Source organism: Cervus canadensis, chromosome 22 (genome assembly GCF_019320065.1).
Source record: "Cervus canadensis isolate Bull #8, Minnesota chromosome 22, ASM1932006v1, whole genome shotgun sequence".
Taxonomy (NCBI): domain Eukaryota; kingdom Metazoa; phylum Chordata; class Mammalia; order Artiodactyla; family Cervidae; genus Cervus; species Cervus canadensis.
The window spans coordinates 29,326,782-29,350,793 of record NC_057407.1 but is presented as its reverse complement, the minus strand read 5'-3'; the positions used below and the strand labels follow the sequence as shown (position 1 = coordinate 29,350,793).

General features: G+C 42.6%; 1 protein-coding gene across 10 annotated transcripts in view; it reads left to right on the top strand.

Moving 5' to 3' along the window:
• FOXP1 (forkhead box P1) overlaps nucleotides 1-24,012 on the top strand; it is a 616,998-nt gene that overhangs the window by 506,256 nt on the left and 86,730 nt on the right. For 8 of the 10 annotated variants that reach the window (XM_043443252.1, XM_043443246.1, XM_043443249.1 and 5 more), the window contains 3 exons: nucleotides 15,850-15,987; nucleotides 17,003-17,092; nucleotides 22,431-22,584. In XM_043443252.1, the coding sequence (XP_043299187.1) occupies nucleotides 15,850-15,987; nucleotides 17,003-17,092; nucleotides 22,431-22,584 (382 nt within the window). Of the gene's footprint in view, nucleotides 1-4,740; nucleotides 4,896-15,849; nucleotides 15,988-17,002; nucleotides 17,093-22,430; nucleotides 22,585-24,012 lie in introns of those variants that run through there. The other 2 variants (XM_043443255.1, XM_043443253.1) reach the window with 2 other exon arrangements.

Sequence of the window (24,012 nt, the reverse complement as noted above, 5' to 3'; positions counted from 1 at the left end):
TTTGTTGTTTAATTGCTAAGTTGCATCCAACTCTTCTGTGACCCCATGGACCATAGTCCACCAGGATCCTCTGTCCATGACATTTTCCAGGCAAGACTACTGGAGTGGGTTGCCATTTCCTCCTCCAGGGGATCTTCCCCAACCCAAGGACTGAACCAGTGTCTCCTGCTTTGGCAGGCAGATTCTTTACCACTGAGCCACCAGGGAAGCTGTCCAGATACATTGTACATTTGATTAAAACGAGATTATATTATAGTTTGAGCACAAATGAAAGAGATTGATTTGTTGCTGTCAATCAGATGCAGAGTTTGCAATAGATGTTGGCCATTTTTCTTTTCCAGACATGATTTTGTTTACCAGTGACAATTTATGAATATCTTTACATTTCAAGTGAGGGATTTTTTTTTTTTTTTGGAGAGGGTGGTAAATGTTTTCTATACCTTATGTACTCATCATATTCCTAAGTTACCTGGATGTTGACATGTCAGGGTGTGTATCTAGGAAATTAACTAGGAACAATTGCATAATAAAATGTTGCATTAAATGGAGATGCTCATGGCAATTTAGAGGATGTCAGGGAGAGAAATTTAAACTATGCAAGAGTGAGAACTCACCGTCTTTTCCCTTGGCCAAGTGAGAGCAGAAGAAAATATAATTGCTTTCATTGTCCATATAGACATGATAATGACATAAACAATATCAATATGGAGCTAACCACCTTTGCTCCCTGCAGATGGATGATGTATTAATTTATTTTTTTAAGTAAAAGCACCACTTAAATCAAGAAAGAACGGCAGGTCCTTGGAGACAAATGCCCAAATCTCAGGAATCAGGCATGGCTGTTGCAATTTAGTTTCTCTAATTGGCTGACAGTTGGCCGTCTTTGGAGACATGAGAAATACTAAACCTGGGCTCCTCTGGAGAGACTTCTCTTCCCTGGGCAGGTCAGGAAGCCCTTCCTGGAGGGAGGGCATTCAATTTTGTATTCCTGTTGTTTTCACATTTTCTCCTATAGCAGCAGAATCAGTCGGTTCAGTTTCTTAAGTTCTGTCATCTCTGAGTATGTTCTGGGTGCTCCATGAAAGTAACTGGAAAAGAAAAAATAAATAAGTGTTCAAGCAAGGGCTGTCTGGAAGAAGATGGGGAATTAAGATGTTGGCCCCTCAGAACTCCCTGGCTGTCCAGTGGATAGGACGTCTTGTTTCTCCCACGGAAGGTACGGGTTATATCCCTAGCTGGGAAACTAAGATCCCACATGCTGGGTGGTGTGGCCAAGAAAAAGTTGATTTTTTTTTTTCCAACCCATCAAATTATTCATCAATTTTTATTTTACTCCCTCTGGCAGAGTGACTGTCTGGCGATAATTCCTATGAGAACCTGATAGGGATAACTGACTTGATCTGAGGAGGTGTCTTGCTCTCAATGTTGCTAGAAATATGTGAGCCAGTGTCCAGTAACATGCCCTTTTTCTGATTATTGCCAAGCAGTTTCTGGCAAAGCAGGGCCTCAGTTGGAGCTTAGGACCACGTGGGCCTGGCAGTGGGGCTGCTGTTTCCTCCGCCCCGTGCCATCCATCAGAACCTGGGAGTGACGTCCTGAGACGCTGCTTCTGACCCTTCAATACCCCTGCTCTCCATTCTCAGCTCTGAATGGGCAGTAAAACCTTTCACTTTCTTCTGCGTTCAAGGCTAAGGCTCACAGAACCAAATATAATACATGATTTGAGTCCCAGGTGTGTTATTTGGTGGTTAGAGTTTGGTGTGGGATCACAGTAATCTGTCCTTAAGTACACAGCCAGCTGCACAATGGACTCATTTAGCAACTGACAGGTTTCTTAATATGTGGTGTCTGAACAAGGGCTGTATCTGTTGTGGGTGTTAGGATGTGGCATCAAAAATATTTTTAAGTACAGCATTTAGCATTTCCTTCACTCTTCCTTAAACATTAACTCTTCCCCCACCCCTCTCAGGTGTTCATTTTATAATATCATGGCCTCTCTTTTTCTGGGACTATTCAGTGTCTTGTTTCCCCTTGTGGTCTGTGGAGCTAGGTATCTTTGATTCTTTAAAAAAATAAAAACAAAAAATCACTTTGCCTTTCTGAACTGCAGCTTCCTCCTTAAATGGAGATTGCAAGTTCTGTTCACATTTTGACTGCTCATTGAGCCCCTGTGGCGGAGTAACCCATTCTAAAGCCCCCCTCCTCAACCCCTGACTCTTCTAAAACTCCCTCAATCCAACATGCAAATGCTACTGGGTTTATTTTTTGATTATTTTCATTTTTTTGCCTTTCTGATCCAGCCTTTCCAGAATGACCTGGCAGTCATAAAATAAATGGCCTTAACTAAGTCTCCTAAGTCACTGCAGCTTTTAACATTTCTATTGTTTTCCAGCCATGGAAAGCTCCAGTTCTCACAGAATCTCAGGCACGGGGCAGCTAGACAGGACCAGATGGAAATGGATCTTGAGAGCCCAGAATTAACGAAGTGACCTGGGTGTATAAAGCTTGTCCAGGTTTATCTCTGATGGTACATTTCCTCGCCTAGAAGTAGTCTCTGAGTCACCCTGTCATGTTTGGAGAGAGGGTGGGAAGGGCTCCAGGTGGCCTCTGCATATGCTAAGCCACTTCCCTCTTCATACTGTCCCTACCCCCTTGTCCCAGACATCAGTCCCCTAAACACCACCTCCCCATGGGGCCTTCGAGCCTCTGCTGCTCCACTGTCTCCCCCTGCTCTGTGGTCTCAGGGTGCTTAATGCCACCGTCATGCAATTTAGTACTTGTGTAACCACCACGTTGCATCACTCTCTAATTATTTTGTGCAAGGCTCGTCTCCACAGCTGGGTCACAAGCGTCTGTAATATTTGTTGTTTGTTTGTTTGTTGTTTGGATGTTCCTGGAGACAATCAGCTTTTAAACACTAACCTGCCAAGAAGGGAGTCCAACTTGTAAAAGCATCCTTGAGTTTTATGTATGTCTCTTAAAGAATTTGTCTTAAAAAAAAAAAAAAAGAATTGACTCTTTAAGGGGGACCCTGATGTTGTTCACAGACATTAAATCGCTAATGAATTTTAATACCATTGAAAAAAAATCACATGTGGATTTTGAAATGAGTATTTCTCCTCTCTCACTGTGCCTTGGTTGGAGAGAACTTCCTATATTTTTATTTCCTCTCTTTGGGGCCCTGCCAGCCCCTACTGAAGGAGGAGGGCCTTGTCTCTTTAAGAGTCAGAACTCTACTGATTCATGGTACACTGGCAGATTTAAGGCCCCCCTCCCCAAAAAAGACCGCCCTTGGTTCTCTGTTGAATATTCATGAGAGGGTGGGGTCACATTTTTGTGACCTGAAAAATCCCATTAATAAATTTGTTATCTGACACAAAAACACTTTAGGGTGGAGCACGTCTGTGCTGCACCCATTTAACATCTGATCATAAGTTGACAGTCAACTGGCGCTTTTGTCTCTTTTGCTGCCAGATTAAGGGGGGAATTGCTTGCTCCCCAGCTGACCTGATTGAAATTCAGACATTTGCTTGATTGGAAATATTATCAATATGCTTTCTGGTGTATAGTAACACCTCAAATGGAAAAATACTTTCAAGTTAAACTGAAATTACTGGGTTAGGATTTGTGGGCGCCCCCCCCCCTTTTTTTTAATTGAGGGAAAACACATAATTATTGATGTCACAAGCACTTTTTTGCCTGGAATATTTTGAGAAAAATAAAAACGATACAGTCTTGTTTTGTAAGTATAGGCCAAAAGTTTTTCTCTAAATTGAACAAAGGTAAATTAAAGAGGTGATTTCTAGAGCTGCCGAAAGCGACTAAATTAACCTGGCACTGAAACCGGGCCAGTTGAGCCAAAAAAGTTTAGCATATTGGTGACTTTTTTTTTTTTCCTCACACTGTATTCAGCTTTAAAGAGCAGTGACTATTTCTAGCAGAGGTCATCTTCAAGTGCTCCTTGAGAGTAGCCAGTGCTGTTGCTGTTGTTGGATAAATAAGACAGGAATTTAGAGAATTATTTCTTAGCGAACGAGTGGCAGATGCTTGCTTCAGCAGCTGTCGTTCTAGAGGGGAAGTAGCTTGGTACAGCGACAAGGCACGTTGGTTGTTATTTATTCCAACCCCCGTGTCGGGTTAGTTTTCCTCTGCGCGCACGAGCACACTTTGGCGAAGCCGACTCTAGGAAAGAAAAGGGAGGGGGGTGGATAAAAAAGAGGCCAAGGCCGGGTTAACCCCAGGGCGCGAAGCGAAAGTTCTCCCGCAAAGGCCGTTTTCGAGGAAGTTCTCCGGCGCTGCCTTTGAGCCCCGCATCCCCTTCCGATTCTCAACAGTTGCTCCAAGCAGTCGGGGTGTGCGCCCGGGCGCGCCAGTTCCCCTGCTTTGCCGCTCGGGTTGCTCTGAAAGGCCGGGACAACTCTTTGTCAGTTTCCAAGAGGAAACAAACACGCCACCCCACCAAAAAGCCCCGACCCGGCAGCCCCGGCCGGAGGGAGAGACGCGCGCCGCGCCCGGCTTCCCAGACGTCAGCCAGAGGCGGGTCAAAGGGTTAACAGCAATTAAGCGGAGTTGCTCCCGAAACAAAAGCCGGGTTTCAGCAGAGAGTGATTTCACCTGCCGCGAGGAGGGGGCCGGGGGCGCGGGCGCGGGGCACGGGCCGCGGAGCCCATTGTGTGGGGCGCGGCGCGGCGCGGGGTGTTTAGAGGCGGGTTGTGATTGGTGGAGCAGGGCGGGGCGGGTGGGCGCGGCGCGGCGCGTCTTGTCAGCCCGCGAGCCGGAGCGCCCCTGCGCGCGTGCAGTCCGCCCGCACGCCGAGGCCGCCGGACCCCACGCCCGGCCCGCGCGGGCGCCCCGAGCCGGCTCCGCGCGCCTGGCGGCTACATGGAGAGTGTCAGGTTGGTCCCTATGATTGATCTTCGCCGTTCTGCTCTCCTTCCCGGGCTCCGCGGTGCCAGCTTCCTGGGGCCTCATTGGGGAAGGCAGGAGCGCCCGAGGGTTTCTAAGTTGAGTCTTTTGGAAAAAAATAATAATAACCATCGCTGTTTACCAACTTGGGTGGGAGTTGCGCTCTGGAAGTGGAGGCGGAGGAGGGAGTGGAAGGGTGGGAAGAAGCAGCTCCAGGCCTGTGGGTCCTGAAAGAGAGAGATCACCCCCCCCCCCTGCTCTCCCTTTTTTTTAATGTTCATGGGTGGGGTGTAGTTGAGAGTTGGAGGAAGTCCTGCTTGTGTTTTGCTCTCGCGCTCTCGCTCGCTCTTTTTTTTCGTTTGCGACTCGTTTTCTGCCGGTCTGGCCTTCAGGCAGCCACTTTGGTAAAGCCCTCGCCATCACTCCTTTCTGGGGACGTTTCTGGGGTGTGATTTATGTCACTTTCAGAGCGTGTGAAATATACAGGGAGCCTTCCCTCTCAGTGTAACCCGTGTGGATGTTTCTTTGCTTCTGATAGTTTGTTTCTATATCTGTCTAGGCTATTTTCAGCTTAGCCGTTCAAATTCAAGGAGTTCACACACAGTCAAGGGGCGGGGGGAAGGGAGACGAATAAAGCCCTAGGCCAGAATGGGCAGGCCGGTGGAGGGGTATCCCGGCAGGTTTGGGAGTTTCAGCCTCTGTTGCATTACTTTGCTGGTTAAGTAGTGAGTGGGGTTTGGGTTAGGACGCGCAGCCGACTGAGGAATTGCCACGGGGTGCTCCCATCTGAACGGTCTCTGAATGTAGCAAACTCAACTGTCAGACTGCCTGAAGGACGGTCAGTGGAAAGGAGACTTTCTTGTGCCCCCGCCCCCACCCCCAAGTGTCGTGATGGGAAGGAGGGGACCTTTAGGAAGTGGGTGGTAAAGTTTTAGAGCAAAGTACATATAGACTCTTCCTCTTTGGGATTAACTCCTTCAAGGCCTGCCGGTTCAGAGTAAAATATCTATTAATTTTATATTCTTGTCCACACAGATCAAATGTTCTAATCAAGCCAATTTAAAAATGCAAATCACCTAATTTCCATAGATTCCAACATTCTGAAAGTGACACATTTGGGGGAAAAATTAAGCCTGATAACAGGAAATGTGAATCATACTATCAATGACTAATCTGCTTAAGAAAAAATAAGTTACATTTATTTTATTAAGAAGTCAGTGTTATAAAGAGCTTTTCTTTTTCACTTTAAATCGAGCGAAGTTTTTGTTTTAGTAGCGACCTTTTATTGCTTTTTGTTGTTCATTTGTTTGTAATAGATTTTCCAAGAGGAATGTGCAGTCAAAGGTGGTTTATGTGGTGAAGTGTTCAAGCTAGCATGTCATTGTCAGAAACCTCAAACATGATCACATTAGGATTCTAGTTTAGGATCTGTGCTGTTGCTGTCGTTTAAAAGAATACAAGGCTCTCTCGAATGTTAAGACTCCTCATGAAATGAAGCGAATGCAGACAGAAGCGCATTCTCCTAATTGATGCCCTTCACTTACATTGAAAAAAGGTCTGCTTCTATTTTACTTGATTCTTTGTAGCTGCTTGACACATTTCAGTGAAAAGTGTGTAAAAATGAAACCAAAATACAGACTGCCTACCCAGAAACACTGGCTGACTTACTCTAGGATGTGATAGAGCCAAACTGAAAACGGATTGGGCTGACACTTGATAATCAAAGTTGATTTATTGTTCATTAGTACTGCATTAGCCCTTTCAGGCAAGACAGTTATTTGTGTAGTGGCCTGTCAAGAGCAAGACTGCGAGCACCTGTCATTTCTAAGGCATGAGATAAGCAACCAGATATTAAGATGATGCAAATAAAAATATGTTGGACTAGGTAAAGGGCCACGTGATCATAATTTTTTTTAAAAAAAGAAAAAAATTGGTCAATGCCAATCTGTAAGAAGTCTGTTAAATGTGTGTGTGTGTGTGTGTGTGTGTGTGTGTGTGTGTGTATTACCCGTAAGGAGTACTTACAGAATGAAAGTAATGGGCTTTATGCTCTCTCATTTGCCCCGAGAACTTTCTTTTCTAACCATATATGCAGCTCATTTGATAAAAAGTTGGTCAGTTAAGGAAATGAGGAACCTAACATGTCAATTCTTTAATCTTGAGTAATTTATGGAAGGTAGATTTCCCATTTGTGTTGTGTTTTTAAATAGATATATTTCATTAAATGAAACTCCCCTAAGCATGGACCAATTTTATGAAGCTGTGATGACATCATAGCTAAGCTATGATAATGTCGGATAATAATGTCAAGTGCATTTTCTGCAACGTGTTTCACTCTCGATTTTTTTTTTCCTTCCTTCTCTGGAAGGGAATGATCTCATGACATATACAATAGAAAACAACCTAAGTGTCAAAAGAAAATAAAATTAGTGAACTTTTGTCTGCAGCCATAGAAACACAGATTAACTCATATTTTTCCACAGCCCAGAATGGAAACATTCTGCATGAAGCTATAGAGTGTATTGTCTTCTCTGAATTTTCATTTGACAGGGATTTTAGAGGCTGTGATCTTAATTAAATCTCAACTAGCTGAAGTAATGCATCTAAAGGCATGCAGTGTTGCGTAACCTTGCTCAGTTGGTAAACCATAAATCATCAGAAAGCTTATGATAGGAATGGTTGGCTTGAATTTTTTTGTTGTTTGCAGTCAGATGTACCTTAAAAACAAAACCCTGACCATCACTACCGTGTCTTTGCACGTTGTCAGGAGCTGTCACTTGAAAGATAAACTCTTTCATGACACTGACCAGTTCTGCAACTTTTCAGCCAACCTCCACGCAATTGCAAGGTACAGTGAAATTAAAATCCAGATTAATTAAAAGCAATGAAATTCCAGATTTATTTTGGCTAACGTGGCAGAAGTGTGTTGGAGCTACAGTGCTTCTAAGACAATCAGGAAATGGTAGTGTGACCAGCGTCTAAGCCTCAACTGTAATGTTAATAAAATCTGAATTGGCTAAAAAGAAGATTGAATAAATTTATTTTGTGATTTAGTTGTAGATGAACACCACTAAAGAGAAATGGATAGCTATCCTCTTAGGAATTGGACAAATAGAGTAGTCAGAATCCACTTCAGGTAGTTCTGTTTGACTGTGTGATTTATAAGCAAGAGTATTAGGCAGCAACAGTTGACCAGAGAAGGTTCGAGTAAATAAATGCATGGTGTCTGTGTGTGTGTGTCTGTTATGTGTTAAAATGCATATGAATTTGATGACAAGGAATTAGAGTAATTTAATAGCTAATAGCTATTAGTCGATCTTACAAATTCTCCTAGTGATTGTAAATACTTGGTTATTTCCTTTTAATGCCTTTTAAACAGATTTATTTATTTATTTACTGCTAGCTGTTTTTTACTGCTATGTGTGCTGTGGTGGAAGCAGCCATCTACACGTAAAACTTGAGAAAGCTATCGAGTGACACATTGATCATATACCATCTTTGTACAAAATATATCAGACTTGGTCATGTTGCTGATACTCTGTAGCTCTCTGAGGGCAGAGAAGGAATGTACTTTGTGTATACCTGCATGGCTAGATTTGGGGATGAATTTGAATTTGTTGCTCTTTGGTGAAAGATTTCTGTTCTTGGCAGCAGCATGGTATTTCTGGACATTGGTTTGAGTCATTTCAAAGTGTGCAGTACTTTTTCCCCCTCCTCATAAATGGCTTTTCTATATTCACCTCTATTTACTCTTTTTAAAAAGAGAAAACTCAGTTACCTCTTAGCTGAACAGTCCTCTGCAGATTGTGGGAACTTGAATTATCTGGAAAGACCTGAACTGGGCCTCGACTTGAGGATTGTAGGAGTAATCTCTGAGTCTTTCTTCCAACCTGGCAGCTTTTGAAGAGAAATTAATTTAGAATGAGAGAAATAAATATTGAATACACGGACTGTACCTCCTTTTCAAATCTTGTTGAAAGCAGCTAATCAATGAAGTTGCAGGCTAAATGCTAGGGTGCACTTTTTTGGGGATACCTTGGTATCATATTTTAATTTTTAAGCTTTATCTGGCCTTTAAATCTGAAACATCATTGTTCAAATAACTGAGAACAAGGTAAATCAACAACATCAAAAAGGTCGGCTTCTGTGATTTCTCAAGGGCTTGTTATTTTGTACTTCCCAATTCTATTTGATGTCTTGACAAAACAAGATGACACAGGGGAGAATACATTAAATTTTGATTTTTTTCATCTAACCTGTTACAGTTGTGGCAGCTTAATTTCTTTTACTTTGTCCTGAAGATGGCTTTTTGTACAATCACTCTAATTGTCACACCACTTCATGAGGGTGGGTCTGGCTTTCCCATTTGCCTTGATTTTTACTAGGCGTTTTTGAACATGTTTTGTCCTTTATCACGTAAGGAGCTTTGGGTTGGGCTTTGTCTTCATTAGGAATAAATCAGTGAATGGTGAGATTGTCAGAGAAGCAACTGATGTTTTCTCATTAGAATCTAATTTGCACCCTTTAGTTTAATTGTTATGGATAACGTGTTGGAAATTGGCATGGGAAACTACATATTTTGAGAAACAGAAGTTGTAATTCTGAAAGGAAAAAAAAAAAAAAGGTGATTGCACCCTAAGTCAGGTCTTAAAAACTTTGGAATGATCTAATTTTGGCCTACCTGTATGTTCAAATTCAACTAAAATCCCCACCTCCATCTCAGTAAATAATAAAAAATAAAAATGTAGTTAAGCACCTCTATTATATTTTCAGTGCTGGTTAAAATGTGAAGATCTGTCAATTTATTTCTTAGTTGTAGAAAATGTGCGATGTGCAAAAGATCAACATTTAATTTTTCTTCATCTAACAGTATCTGTTGATCTACAACCATATCACCGAGTTGTCTTTCCTTATTCTAATCCTCTGTGTGTGTCAAATAAGATGGATACAGTTGCCCTCCCTTGCACTATTTTTGAATAATGCTTCAATATAATGGAGCTTATTTAGCCAAGGCCTCTTCCTTTTTTCTTCAGGACTGTGGCTAAAATGTTTTCTGAGGTACCTTCTTGGAATAGTTCTCTCTCCTCCTCTTTGCAGGCCTAAGAGACCATTTTCGTTGTTGTTAATATAAACTATCATAGCAGGTTTGATCCATGTGCACTAAATTGTTTTCTATCCCTTTTCCAAGAGAAAGAGACTGAAGAAGGAAAGAGGGGCTTTTTTCTGTATTTAAATAATAATATTAATAATAATAATAATAGTTGACAGGTTGAAAAGATCAGGGCTTATTGGATGATTATTTTCGTGTGTAGCTTCTATTGTTTCCTGTATTTAACAGTCACTAATGGGGGAAGCGATTTAATTCATGTAAACTTTACATTTTTATGCAAATGAAGCTGATATTTATTAGAGCTAAAACAATTACACCGGCAGTCAGTGAGTAACCTTATGTGCGTGGGGAACTGGGAGAGCAGTGGAGGTCTCACGAATGCCTGTGCTGTAAACAAATATGAATTTATACCACTTTTTACAATTTAGAGACAAAAGAAGAGCTCGGAGAATGTTGCTAGAGATTGCTTATTAGGCTTGATAACCTGAAATAACTCCTGATTGGCAGACAAGTCTTGGCCATACAATTCTTCTTGAAAGAAGGATAGCCCTTTTTGATAGAATGTAATAAACAAAATGATAAAAAATGAAATGCTAATTGCATTTTAAAGAGGTCTTTTTTCCCCTAAAATTTTAATAGGTGGTTGTATTGTTACTGAGAGAACAGTTATGCTAATGACTGACTACTTAGATGATTTTGCATTAATATAATAACCATTACCTGCCTTAATGCTTTGTACAGTATTGTGGCAAAATAGCGACGCCTAAAAGAGTTATACAAAAAGCAGAATTCTATAATGAAACAGAATTATACTTTCCACATGAATAGCATGCTTTTTAAAAATTTTTTTGAAGACTGAAATATTATGTCAGAAACGTATTTTCTTTCCAGTATGATACAGCTACCTTACATGGTGTCTGTGGCTTTTGGGGGATTTTGTGTGTGTGTTTTCCTCCTTCTTTCTAAATACCATGGGGAATAGATAGAAGCTTTCTAACTTTTTTGTTTGGTGATATATCAGTTGTATCCACTGGGTTATTAATTATGAACACTGGTCTCTCTTGGAGGGGGGCTTGCTGTTTCTTTTCTTTCACACAGTCTAGCTTCTGTATGATCATGTCAAATGTGACATAGGTTTTTTTGTTTGTTTTTTTGGTTTTGTGTGTTTTTTTTTTTTTGCATGGGGAGCCATTTTCTTTCGTTCTGCTTTGATGTTGTGGAACATTCTAATTTAATTCATTTTGCTCTGACTTAATGAACCAAGTAACACTGCCTAACCTGGTCAGTTATCATCCAGGTAGAGCCTCAGATCTGGAAAGGACTTCAGTTCCTTGGGACATCCATGAAGTGAATAACCAGAGACAAAAAATAGTTTTTAAATTCTTAATGCAGAGAAATGGAAATACAACAGTATTTTAAGTGTGTTTATCTTTACATTTGCATTATTTGTACCCATAGCAGTTATGAGAATATGTTCATGTCCAAGATCTCTGTGTATTTATACCTGGCAGCATTGACTTAGAGTTAACATTGAGTGTAAACTGAAGAGAAAGAAAGAAAAAAGAAAAAAAAAGGATGACTTGTTCTTTTCAGTATTTATATTGTGTCATCTCCCCTCCCACCCAATTCCTCCAATTGTCTCTGGGATTAGAAATAAAAGTATTGTTTCTGCGGGTGTTTTTATTTACTTGTTTGCTTTTTACACTATCCCCTTCCCCCCACCTACCTTTCCCCATTGAGAATGCAGGGGAAAAATAAGCCAGATGATTTCAATAGTCTTCTAGCATTCAGCTGCTATAAAAGCCGTTTGGAAGTAAAAGAAAACTGTGTCAGGGAGCATTTCCACAGCAGTGGATGAGCTCTCCCCAGCACTTGTTGGTGCCGAGGCCGAGGCTGGGGAGGCAGCAGCGGGCGCACGCCACCGCGCCCCGTGGCCCCCGCGGCGGTCAGCCTGCCGAGCTCAGGTCTGCGTGCACCTGGGGTGGGCCACGCCCGCCCGCTATCAGTCAGCAGTGTATCAAGCAATTTTTTTTTTAATTCCTGACTTCCTCTTGAAACTCAACTGAAGAGTGTTAACTCTGTGTGTGTGTGTGTGTGTGTGTGTGTGTGTGTGTGTTTTAAATTCAGTTTTGTATGCTAGCATTCTTTAAATGTCTGCCAGAAGTTTAATTTGAATTTCTGATCCCTGAAGGCAGCTAGACGGAATCATTCTCGTTCTTCATAAATTGCCTTCTATGATTCATTGTTAACTCATAAAACATACTCATTTCTATATACTCAAAGAGTTAAGGTAGTTACAGTATTGGGGATACTTTTTTTTTTTTTGCATTGCATTTAAACTGTCATTTGAGAAAGAAATCAAGAATTAGCTTGAACTCCTAGTTAAGGCATGAGCCCTGTAGCACACAAACCTCAGAAATTAATGTTTTTATCTCACGGAGGGTAAGGTAGATGCATGGAATTGGTGGGGGGGAGTTTAGTTTTGACTGAATACTCTGAAAGAGGAGCTCATAAATACTGGAGCGCTGTAGTTAAAAACTCACATGACTGTTTTAAATACTATTGATTTAAACCAGTGGCTAGATTTTATGAATCAAAGTGTAATTTCGAAGCCTTAGCCATATTTCTCAATGCTAAAGCACTGTCTCTTGTGTGCCTTTAGCTGCTTTCCAGACATTCAACACAGGATTAAATGATAGTAGTTACAGTGATCAATAGGTTAAGACCAGTACAATCACTCTTGCCGCTAATGACCTCAGTAGTAATGGGCAATAAAGTGTGGGCTGTAATAGCCTCTCGCTGGTACTGCATGCCCTTTGATTCCCAGTATTAGTAGGGACTAGCTACGTGAAAAAGTTGGACATAGAGAGCTAAGGCAGTGAATATGCAGGCTATAATTCTTAACTATTTAAAGCCTCACACTGTGTTCAGATTTCTTCTTCTTTTCCTTTTCCACCCCACAATGGTTTCTGGTTCATTTGGCTATGTTTGTGAAAGCTTTCCATAACTGATTTTCATGACATGTTGGAGGAGAAAGTTTGGGGAAAATCTCAGTTTTATTATGTTTATAAATGAAGCTCGAGCCTCCTCTGGAAGCTCAGTGTTAACTGGTGTGAAAATGTGGTTTCAGATGTAAAAGCAGAGCTGAGGCCATCAGGATCTGATAGCCCACTTCTGCTCATTCAGAGACCTGTCACCAGGCTGGAGGATTACTCAGGCTTCTCGCCCCTTCCCCTCCTCTGGCTGTGTCTGCTGCTTTAAGCGTTGGATTATTCGTCACCACCTCCATGGAGATGTCCACCGGGAGAAAGAAGGGAGACTCAAGATACTGTTCTGTAACATGACTCTGGATATTGAATAAATAACTCTGGGGAAAGGAGATTTAAACTCTTGACTGTATATGGGGATTTAAAAATTATCTGTGGGCGTAAGTCCTTTTTTAAACTTTTAGATCTGTTTTGTTGAAGCATAATTTACATATGATAAAGTGTATTTAAGTAGACAGCTGGAAGGATTTTGGCAATTTTCTCCACCTCTGTGACCACCAAACCAACCAGAATAGCTGACTCTTCTATCACCCCCAAAAGTTCTCTGGTGCCCATTTCTAGCATAGGTTTTCCGCAGTCACTTTAAAAATTGTGAGCACGAGACTATCTATGGTGGTTTCTGTTATAGCACTGTTAATTTCTCGTTCATCACCAGCTTAGATCTTACACCACCCTGTTCCTGTCTATTTTCCTGTTCATCACCATCAGAAATTTGGCTCAAGAATATTTATTTTGTATATCATCCAAGAAACGCAAGGGGAAAAAAAGAAACCTTAAACATGGTTCTTTTGTTTGCTTAATCAAACCTCCCTGTGTGATGATGCAACTCTCAAGGAAAAGTAAACTTCCATCGTGATATGTTGGCTTTCGCTGCTCAAAAGATAGTAATTGGCACCCAATACAGATTGAAACATTCAGAAAGTTTCTCCTGTATGAAGACAGAGTCATCTAATTGGAATTAATTTCTAGATGGTTAGATGTTTGGATAATGTCTTCTTGGTGTTTGTCCTAGATTAAATGCAAGTTCACTGTTCTCATCATTGGTGATATTTTGTGTGGCGGAGTATCTTTTTAAAAGGATAATTTATCCATTCATATACATCTGTCCCTGTTTGCATATAAAAATATTCAGACATGCCCATCTGTTTTAAATTACAGTGTATCTACATCTACACTTAAAAGGCCACTGCAATAGGAAGAATTTGATGATGACCTTCCAGACTTGGGTTAATGAAAATTTTCAAATGTTCCAGCTAGTGTTTTCCAAACAATGAGAGACTTGCACGTAAACATCCCCCCACACAAAACATGCCCACAACAACAGTGGAGGCTGTTCACTGTATATGAATCTGACCTTCAGGAACCATTTTTAGTTCATCAAAATTAGTGATGCTGAGAAATCGGGACATCAGTGCATAATGACTGTGAAATTAGGAATGAGAGCTCGCTATGCAAATGACAGGACAAATCATGTGAAAAAGTCAAGATAAACTGCATATTAAGACGTTATGTTACATAAAATTAATACTGCATTTCTCCCTTTTGCTTACTGCTCCCCTGAAAGATTTTTTAATTCTTTTATCTTCTGATCAGCTATTGTCTGCCGGATTTTTTTTTTTTTTTAAGTGGCACACAGGCAAAGTGCAAAACATGTTATTATTACCTTTTATTGTAATACATGAGATGACAGCAGATCCTTTTTAACAAAGTATATCCTTTACTGCTTCTAGCTTCTTGCTGTCACATGTTTGATTAGAAACCAAAGAAAAGTAAGATGCTTAAATATTACTGTTCGAAGACGTACAGGTTTTGTCTTTTCTTTCATTTTTTTTTCCCCTTTCCTTATCTTTTTATTTGGGGGGGGGATAATTTTTCATGAAATAGTCTTCTTGTATTACGGGGCCTGACAAAATGGTTCTCATGTAGTCTGCAAATTAAACACAAGTGCAGTGATTATTTTGAATAGCTAAATTACATTCTAGAAAGCTTGCAGAATTCATAGCATTGTCATTAGGTATCCGCTTGAATACAATTTGTGTAACCTTGGCCAAGACAGCCTGTCATTTTAATGTCAGTGTTTTATCTGAACAAGACATCATCCTTTCAGATACAGTGTGCAGGTTTCTTGCAGAGATGCCCGTGCAGAAACGTGTTAACAGTCGCAAATATGAAATGCTATCAAGTTCATCACTGTAGCTGTTTGTCACTGAAATGTCATGGAAAGCGGCTTTTATGCTATGAAAGAATTGAGACATCTGTGTGCTGGGTGAACATAGGAAGGGCCTGTGTTGCATTTCGAAAGGTGCACCCAAGGTTCATCTGTCCACAGGACTTGGTGTTCATGGACTGTTCTCAAAATAACTGTCCTCAGAGGACTGATTGTATTGGCTCCAGCTGGGAAAATATTGGTTCCAGTTAAACTCCTTCCCTAATATTGAAGTTGGTGTTAACTTCCTATATCTTGGTATGACCAAAAACTCTTGAAGCAACTGACATCACACCAGCCTTAACTCCAGGTAGCTTGTATTAAGCTTTTACTCCTGTTTGCTGACCAAACTCTCAGGAACGCTTGTCAGTAGCTGCAAAGTTTTATTTTTCTTTATTTGAAATCCACTACTTGATTGATTAGAGCTCGTGGCTGCATCCCCTTTGGACAGATGAATCGCATATGGGAAATGGGTCAGTCCTCTGAGCAGGCTGAAGACAGTCTGTCACTGAACGTGGAAGGCTGAGTGCTGTGGGTGTGCGATTTCCTGGCTTGCTATTTATCCTTCGTTAACGTTGTAGGTCCCCGTGTCAGTGGCTATGATGACACCTCAAGTTATCACCCCCCAGCAAATGCAGCAGATCCTCCAGCAGCAAGTGTTGAGCCCTCAGCAGCTCCAGGTTCTCCTCCAGCAGCAGCAGGCCCTCATGCTTCAACAGGTAAGGTCCTTCCTCCTCCCCCAGCATCCCTGCCTCCAGGGCCCCACCCCTCCATGCGGACTTGCCCACCGAAGCAGTCGGCAGAGTGAGGCGGGTGGGGCAGGATGCACACTGGTCCCTGGGTGATCAGCTGCATTTGCATCCCTGAAAGGGAGGGACCCTGCCAAAGCCACGAGGGTTTGGGCCCGGAGAGGACCCGATGGACTGAGATTAGGGCTGTAATTGGACTTGGTAGAAGTAAGATTTTTTCGGCTTAGGGGGCTTTGCGCTCTTTTATTTGGTAAGCCCAGAGGCTTCTAAATGGTGTGAATCAAAGCAAAACGAGAGCACGTCAGGAGCAGGTTTAAATGTGACAGCTCTCAAAGTCCCCATTTCAAGTCAGACGCGTACAGAACTTTTCAACATCAGGAAGCATCTTGGAGTTTGTTAACTGTCCGCTGCACAGTTGGATTTACCCCTTTTGTGTCTGCTGATGCTGAAATAAACTTCTGGCTGCCATGGTGCCATGGGGACATCATAGTCTGCCTTGATGGACCCCTGAACCAGATAGAGGGGATTCAGGACCATAGTGATGGGAGCTGCTGAGGCAAGGTGGTGGGGACCGGATGCAGAGGAAACTGGCCACACGGTGATGTCCACACTGACCGGCCCCCAGCACCGCCCAAGCCTAACACGGAGTGAGCATGCACAGTCTGCAGTAGAGATTCACCAGACTTCCTCAGCAAGGGCGCTTTGGCTTTGTTGTACAATCAAAGGTCATTCCTTGCCTTCTTTTAATTAGTTTGTGTAGAAAATGGTATGTTTTTCATCAGTTCATTTTGGAGATTACTTTTCAAACAATAATGCCAAGAAGAGTCAGCATGCGCTGAAATTTATTGTCGAGTTTCAAACTAAAGGTCAGGCCATTACAGATAAAAGGATGCTATTTTTCAAATCCCAGTTTGTGTATGGCACTGAAAGGGACAGTGGCTTGGCACTGCCCTCTGTTACTTACCGTCCTCTCTTTCCTTTGTAGCAGCAGCTTCAAGAGTTTTATAAAAAACAACAGGAACAGTTGCAGCTTCAACTTTTACAACAACAACATGCTGGAAAACAGCCTAAAGAGGTACCGACAATACATATTTTACTTTCAAACCACAGATCCCTGAGGACTATCTCGTGGCTATTAAACTGTCATTCATCTTTTAAATGATTGCACAACTCAGCTGACTCTATCGGTTCTCAGCTTTCAGACTGAGAGTTATTGTCCTGTTTTCTTTCAGATTTTTCTGGGTTCTGTTCACTGGCTGCCATGTGTTTTTTTTTTTAACACTGCTACAGGTGTACCTTGTGTGGGCGCTGGGAAGAGGAGGTTGGGCAGAACCTTTAGGCGACTTTTGCAAACTGGCACCGCTGAGCTGAGATCTAGCTGGGGGAGGTGAAGTGCTCCAAGTAAAATTTTACCTGGGTGCACACCTGATATTTTTCTCCCAGCTCCAAGGAGCTTGGGTGTTGATGATGGCTTTTGCCTTCAGAAAAAGAATCCTTTATGCCGAAAGTAAGAGCAGGGTTCAGAACACCCCATCTTTGTTGAACAGCTTCTTCCAAGTTGCATGGATCATAACTGCTAATGGCAGGCTTGGAGCATTTGTGTCTTCCTGAGAAGAACTTGTATATTGCGATTGCTTCTATGTATGCAGTCCTTTGGAGGTGGGCATAGTGATCACGTGTGCCTACTGCCCAGTTAGGTAACAGTATTCTGTCAACAGAAGGGAAGACCTTCCCAGGCAGGGTTTCTGTCCCACCTTCTACGTGACTCAATGTGGCTTGGTCAGATGGGGGAGTATCTCTGGGCATGTGTCTGTTATCGTGGCATCTCTCTTCCATTCCAAAGTTATCCTATGTCTCTTATCTTTGCATGTTTTCACGGTGGACTGAAATTCTTTCCATTTGAGTGTTCTCCGCGGAATGACCATGCAGAGCTCGGTAAACAGCTCCCAGTCCCTCTGAACAGCTTCTTGGCTGGCCCGCAGCAGGCAGCCCCTGCCTTCAGCTTACAAGGAGTCGAGCCAGGTGACTGTGTCCTGGCCGTCCCAGGAGCGCGGGTGCCTGGAAGCGCCTGTTTCCCCACGCCAGGAATGACCCAGCCGTGCTCACTGTGCCGGCTCCTCGCTCTGCACACACTGGGTACATTTTCCTTGCCCTGCCAAGGGTTCACCCTGGAGTCCTGGTTGGCAGCCTGGATGGAAACCCCAGCAGAGTAGGGGCAGTTTGGGGCTGAAGGGGAGGAGGCGCTTTAATGAAACTGCTGACACAACCTTAAGTACGGTGGCGCGCTACTGGGCGCTTCTGTAATAAAAAAGGGAACAGATTAAAAAGTGTCTAAAATGTAAATCTAAAGGACTAACAGTAATTAAAATGGAAATGGCACAGGGCGGGAAGGCATGTAATTGTGAGATATCACTGTGCAGAAGGCTCTCAGCTTTGTTTTGCTGGCTGTTTTTCTAATTCAGCAGGGCTTACTCATCAGTGGCAGTTCAATGCGCGTTAATGACTCTGGGATTGCAGGCATCACTCTGGACAAAGAAATGATTATTGTGCGGTCAAAAGAAGTTCAAAGACAAGAAGGGAATTTCAGTTTTTTCCTTAGAGATCCACATTCAAGAGCATATAAATTAAGCCAAATGTTAAAAACCACAGTCTGAAAGCTGACTTCAAAGTCACAACTCTCTAATTAATGAACTGCGAGCTTCAGTTTGGACAAGTTGTGGTTTGATGCGCCCATAAATCAACATGACAGGCCTGTTTCACAGTCTCAGACAGTGCTTGTCACGGAGTCACATCAGATGTAAACACAGCAGAAAAAAGAAGGGATATGAAGGAGGTGCAATTGATCAACAGAATTGGTAAAAACCCACTTTTGAAGCACATTATGCATGATCACAGGAAATGGTTACAGCCTCAAGAGGTTTCCCCTTCTGCTGTTGCTTTTTTGAATCAGATTTCTAACAGCCTTCAAAAGGGAGAATAAGAATTATGGAGTTTCTCCCCTGTGGCTCGCAGGCAATAACCCCCTGTTGTTATTTTGTGCTTCTTTCTTTTCAAAGGCATCAAAATTTAGTTTTTTAAAGATCTTTAACTCTATATTTGAAGACAAACAAAAAAGGGCCGCACTGTCATTCTTATCAGTTACCAGGGATTGTGTTTTTCCTTTCTGTTGCCACTTCTTATTAACCTCTTACTTGGTCTGTTAGACATAGTTTGGAATGCACGTCTGCATGCTGGGAGAACATGAAAGTTCAGCTGAGCTCAGAGGGCAGATAAAGAAATGCAAAGGCGAAAGTTACACAGCAGAAGGAAGGATAAAAGTTAACTCGCCCAAATTGCTGCCTTCAGAAAGGGAAGGGGACATCTCGGGCACACAGACATGCTGGTGGTGTTGGAATCTGGGAGGGGGGGTGGGGGAGAAAAGGGGGCCAGTCTGTGTCTGAACCAGGGGACGGTGGTTGCATGCTGGTAGTAGCGTTCAGCATCTCCGGGACACTGGGCTTGTTGTGGTCACACTTTGCCATCCATTTTGATGGTGAAGGTGGTGTTGCCTTCAGATCCTGAGGGGTGGGCGGGCCCAGACCTACAGCCCATCCCCTTGGATTCTACTGGTGTGTTCACCGCACCACTGAATGTCACCAAGTCCTGTTGTAGCAGTGACCAGGCGATCTTTATGTCCCTGAGGTGAGGGGGGAGCCTCCTGAAAGGACTGTGCCGGTGGTGGTCCTTTTGTGCTACCATGAAGTAGAGTCACATGGTAATAATTTCATGATGTGGACTGCTGGTTAGGATTTTAACAAGGTTTGAACTTGGATGTTGACAGATGGAACAAGTGTATTAATTTACTGAATCCCCAGTCATTAGTGGCTCATAATTTTGAATCGTCAGCCACCCTCTCCCCGCCTTTTCCCTCTTTTGATCACCTCTGCAGTAAGATACTTGATCCTGGGCCAAAACAACATACTTTAGTCTCTTTTTTCCTGAAGTTGCCTCGAGTTGTTGAGTTCAGCCCTGAGAGCTTCTTGGGAAGATGGGTGCTCCGTAGCCCCATACAGCTAGTTCTTAGGTGACGGCTCATTACTATTTGACAGGACGGGTGTGGAAAAGCGAAGGCAGAGTTAATTTTAAGTCAGGCCACAAAAAAAGATCCCATCCTGTGCGGGCGAGGTAGGCTAAGTTGATTGTTTTAAAAGGGCCGTTTGTCCTGGGTAGTTATGACAGTTTATGTTAGGCGGTAGGGAGGAGCCGAAGAAAGGAAAACAGACCTTTGACTGCAGTGCTAGGGAGGGGATCCGAAATGCAAGGTTTATCAGGGCATTTTAGCATTTTAACACTGACTACTGACCTGTCCAGGGGACTGCGCGGAGACCTTTTTTGTATGCATTCAATTGTGAGAAGTAAACAAACGGACTCGTATCCTGTGTTTGGTAACTGGGTGGGGAGCGCAGTTTGGCAACCAGTGTTGCTTTTAAATTCTTTCTTTGGACAATGGGCCTTGTATACTTTTATATCCTGGCTTTTCAAACGCGGACAGCTCTCATGAGCTTTTCCTAGGGATGGCCACAGAGACGACAGAGCAGCCATCAGTCATTTTATATAAATACAGAATTTCTAAACATTTCATTTACAGTAAGACAGGAAACACCCTCCCCAAGCCCCGGCACCCCCTGCCCCAAGATTTTTTACTTCAACAAGAGCTGAATCCCTGATCTTTTATTGTACCCATGTTGTTTTTTCTTCTCTTCCTCCCCTCCCCCACCTTTTAAAAAAACATCATGAATTAATATCTGTTGAAGAAGTGAAAAAATCACTTTGACATGAATATAACTATCATTGGGTTTTACATTAATGTGATAACTTGGGAAGGGGTGAAAACAATTGGATCATTTTATGCATGCTGTTCTTCAAATGAAAACACTGGCTTTTCATTTAAATTTATTTAAATTTTTGTTGTTAGTGGTATAGAATTTGTTTTTTGGAGTGAAACTCAATTAACTTTCTCAGTGGCATGGTAGTAAGTCTGAAATTGGTTGCTAATATGAGAATGATGGTTTTTACTGTAAAATAAACTGCATGGAGACCAAAAGGAAACCACTATTTTTCTCCTCCTTTGAACTTTGCATCAGAAGGTCTTGGTATATATACCATTTTATGGATGTATCAGATCAAGGTCATGTGTTAGGTTAAGTGAATGCAGTTGTTTGTAAAGTGTAGTTATGAGAAGCTCTGAAAGGGTTATGTAGTCCTCTTGGTTGGGAATGTCTCCCTCATGTTTTGAATAATACTCAGAATCAGGAAAACAAATCTTGTGGCTTTTCTTAAAGAATCTTTTTCTTTTCTTTTTCTTTCCTGGTTTCAGAACTCCCTTCCCCAAGAAGGGTTAATTTTTCTTTCATAATTGTTAGCCATAATGTGGCTAAGACCTCCACCTCGATTTGATTCCTCACAGATTAAGGATATTAGATAATTTCCTTCTATTTATTGTAATACTGCACTGTATTATCTTTCTATCACTCAGATAATTACTGAGGAAATCTACATTAATTTTTTTGGCTGGAGCAAGTCCTGCTAAACACAGGAATGATGTATTGATGTTTTACACAACAAAAGTTTTCCTCCTGTCATTGTCCAATCAACAGAAAGATATTTATCATATCGCAGAGCCCCTTCTTTGCAAGAACAAAGCAGGTAGGGAAGCACGACCAGCAAGCAGAGTTGGGGTTTCTGAAACTCAAGCCAAGCGAAGGCATCTGCGGTTGAAAGTGTCCTTCATATTAAGCACTCACAGCCGAGTGCGATGTTGTTTGCTAAATTATGAATGTGTGTAATTAAAATCTAGTGGCTGTTTCTATGAAAGATTTACAATGTTATTTCATCGTTTGTCATGGCTAATTAACAATATTAGATGAAGTTTTTCTTCTTCAAAGGTCTGATTTTTTCTCATTTATTTATGTCAGAAGTGATAAACAGAGTGGTTAAGAGCTTCTCCCCGAGCAGGCAGGATGGAGGCAGCTTCTCCTTCACTGCTCAGGGCTCGGGGTTCAAATCCCTCTAGGCCTCAAGTGGTGAAGCCTGACTTCTCGTGTGCCTCATTACAGGTTTCAGAGTCTAGAAGTCCACATTCTGACTGCAAAAACTCAGGCCTTTGCAATCATAGGAGAAACTGCCTTGATTGGCAAACTGTCTTTCTGTGGGAGCCGGCAGGAGAAAGGGCCTCCACCCACCCCCTCGTTCCTCTTCAGAGGTGCTGTGTTCTGTCCCCTTGAAGGCAGCCTTGAGCCCGAGCCTTCCACGAGGCTCTGGTGACCCTTCTCAGTCCTGGCCGATGACAGGGCGTTTGAGGACCACCACCCGTTTCGCCTTCCCTGGGCAGTGGCCATCTCATTCTTTTTTTCCCCCTGCCTGGTTTCTTGCAGCAGCAGCAGGTGGCTACCCAGCAGTTGGCCTTCCAGCAGCAACTTCTGCAGATGCAGCAGTTACAGCAGCAACACCTCCTGTCTTTGCAGCGCCAGGGCCTTCTAACCATCCAGCCAGGGCAGCCCGCCCTTCCCCTGCAACCTCTTACTCAAGGTAAGCGTTGGTGATGCAGAAGGCGTTGGTCTCTCAAGACTCCGGGGCAGTGATGGCGAGGGGAGTGGGGTCTCCTTTCAGCTCATCATCAAGGAGATTGTTTGTTTAAAACACGCAGATGCGCACTTAGAGGCAAAACCAGCTCAGGTGACAGTGATGGACCCTTCCAGAAGCTGGAGGGCTTGTGAGTGCCAGGATGACAACGTAGGGTGGTCTGCAGGCTTCGCCGATGTCACAGGGTCAAAAGGTTGCAGGAGAGAAGGCAGTGCTGCTCTTCAATCAGATCTTCTCACATTTTCAGTTTGGAATCGCAAATACATTTTCTTGAAGGCTTTCGTTAGTCATTTTACGATACCTTGTACATCCTGTAACTTGCTCTGTTTTAAATTGTAGTAATGCCTTTGAAATGTCTCTCTTTAACATCTAAGGAGAAATTCAGGTAGACAATTGTGATTCATCTCTTGCTGTTAAAGAAGCCAAGGGGGTTTTCTATTGGAATCTCTCTCTCTTGCATTCACCTGATTGTTGGTTTTAGAGCAAGTTGATTCTACACCCATTAGAACAGGCAACTTGTCCATTCCACCTCTTTTTTGAGAATTGGAGCTCTTTGACAAGGAGTGAGATTTCATGGATTTAGAAATTTCTTTGGAAAAACCATTGACATGTTCTTCCAATGGATGTTGCCCGACAGACAGAAATGAGTACTTTTCCTGTTCCTAGGACATCCTCTGGGTTGAAGCAAATCTAACTTTTACTTGGGTAATGTGATACACAAATGAATTATTCAGAACAAGCCAGAAGGAAAGGAAGGAGGGAAGGAAAGAAGAAAGAGTCATGCTGTGTTTTGAAATACAGTTCCTCCGTCCTGTACATGGTACGGTGGATTTCATTTGCCTCTTCAAGGCCCATGGTAGACTCGGATGTATGTGTACATGTGCCTTCAAGATTGGTAGCTAAAACCTTTGGTGTCTTGGATTCAGTTGCGTTATGAAGACAGTTCAAAATATGAAAACTCTTTCTCCCCTCATGGTAATGAAGGCATGGCCGTGTGTTCAGTAATTTTTGAGTCATGTCTGCCTTTAGTCTCTTGAGTCAACCACAACCAACTTGTGTCCCTCCTGGGGTTCTTTGGGTTTTCTTTATGTCTTAATGCTGAGACCAGGACATTTTCCTCTTTTAACTTGCCTCTCGCCTCCCCTCCTCCTCCTGCTCTTACTGCTCATCCACGCAGTATATAATCAATATCGCCATTGCTGTCAAAATAGAAGATCTGGTAACTGAGCAATGCCAGGGCGGGGGTGGGGGGGGAAGGACACATGGGCTAATGCACTTCTGTGCTTGCAAAATGTTATAACATGCATTAATTACATCTTTGTATTTATTGTCGGCAACATCGCTGGCTGGGCTGACACACCCACTGGACTCCGC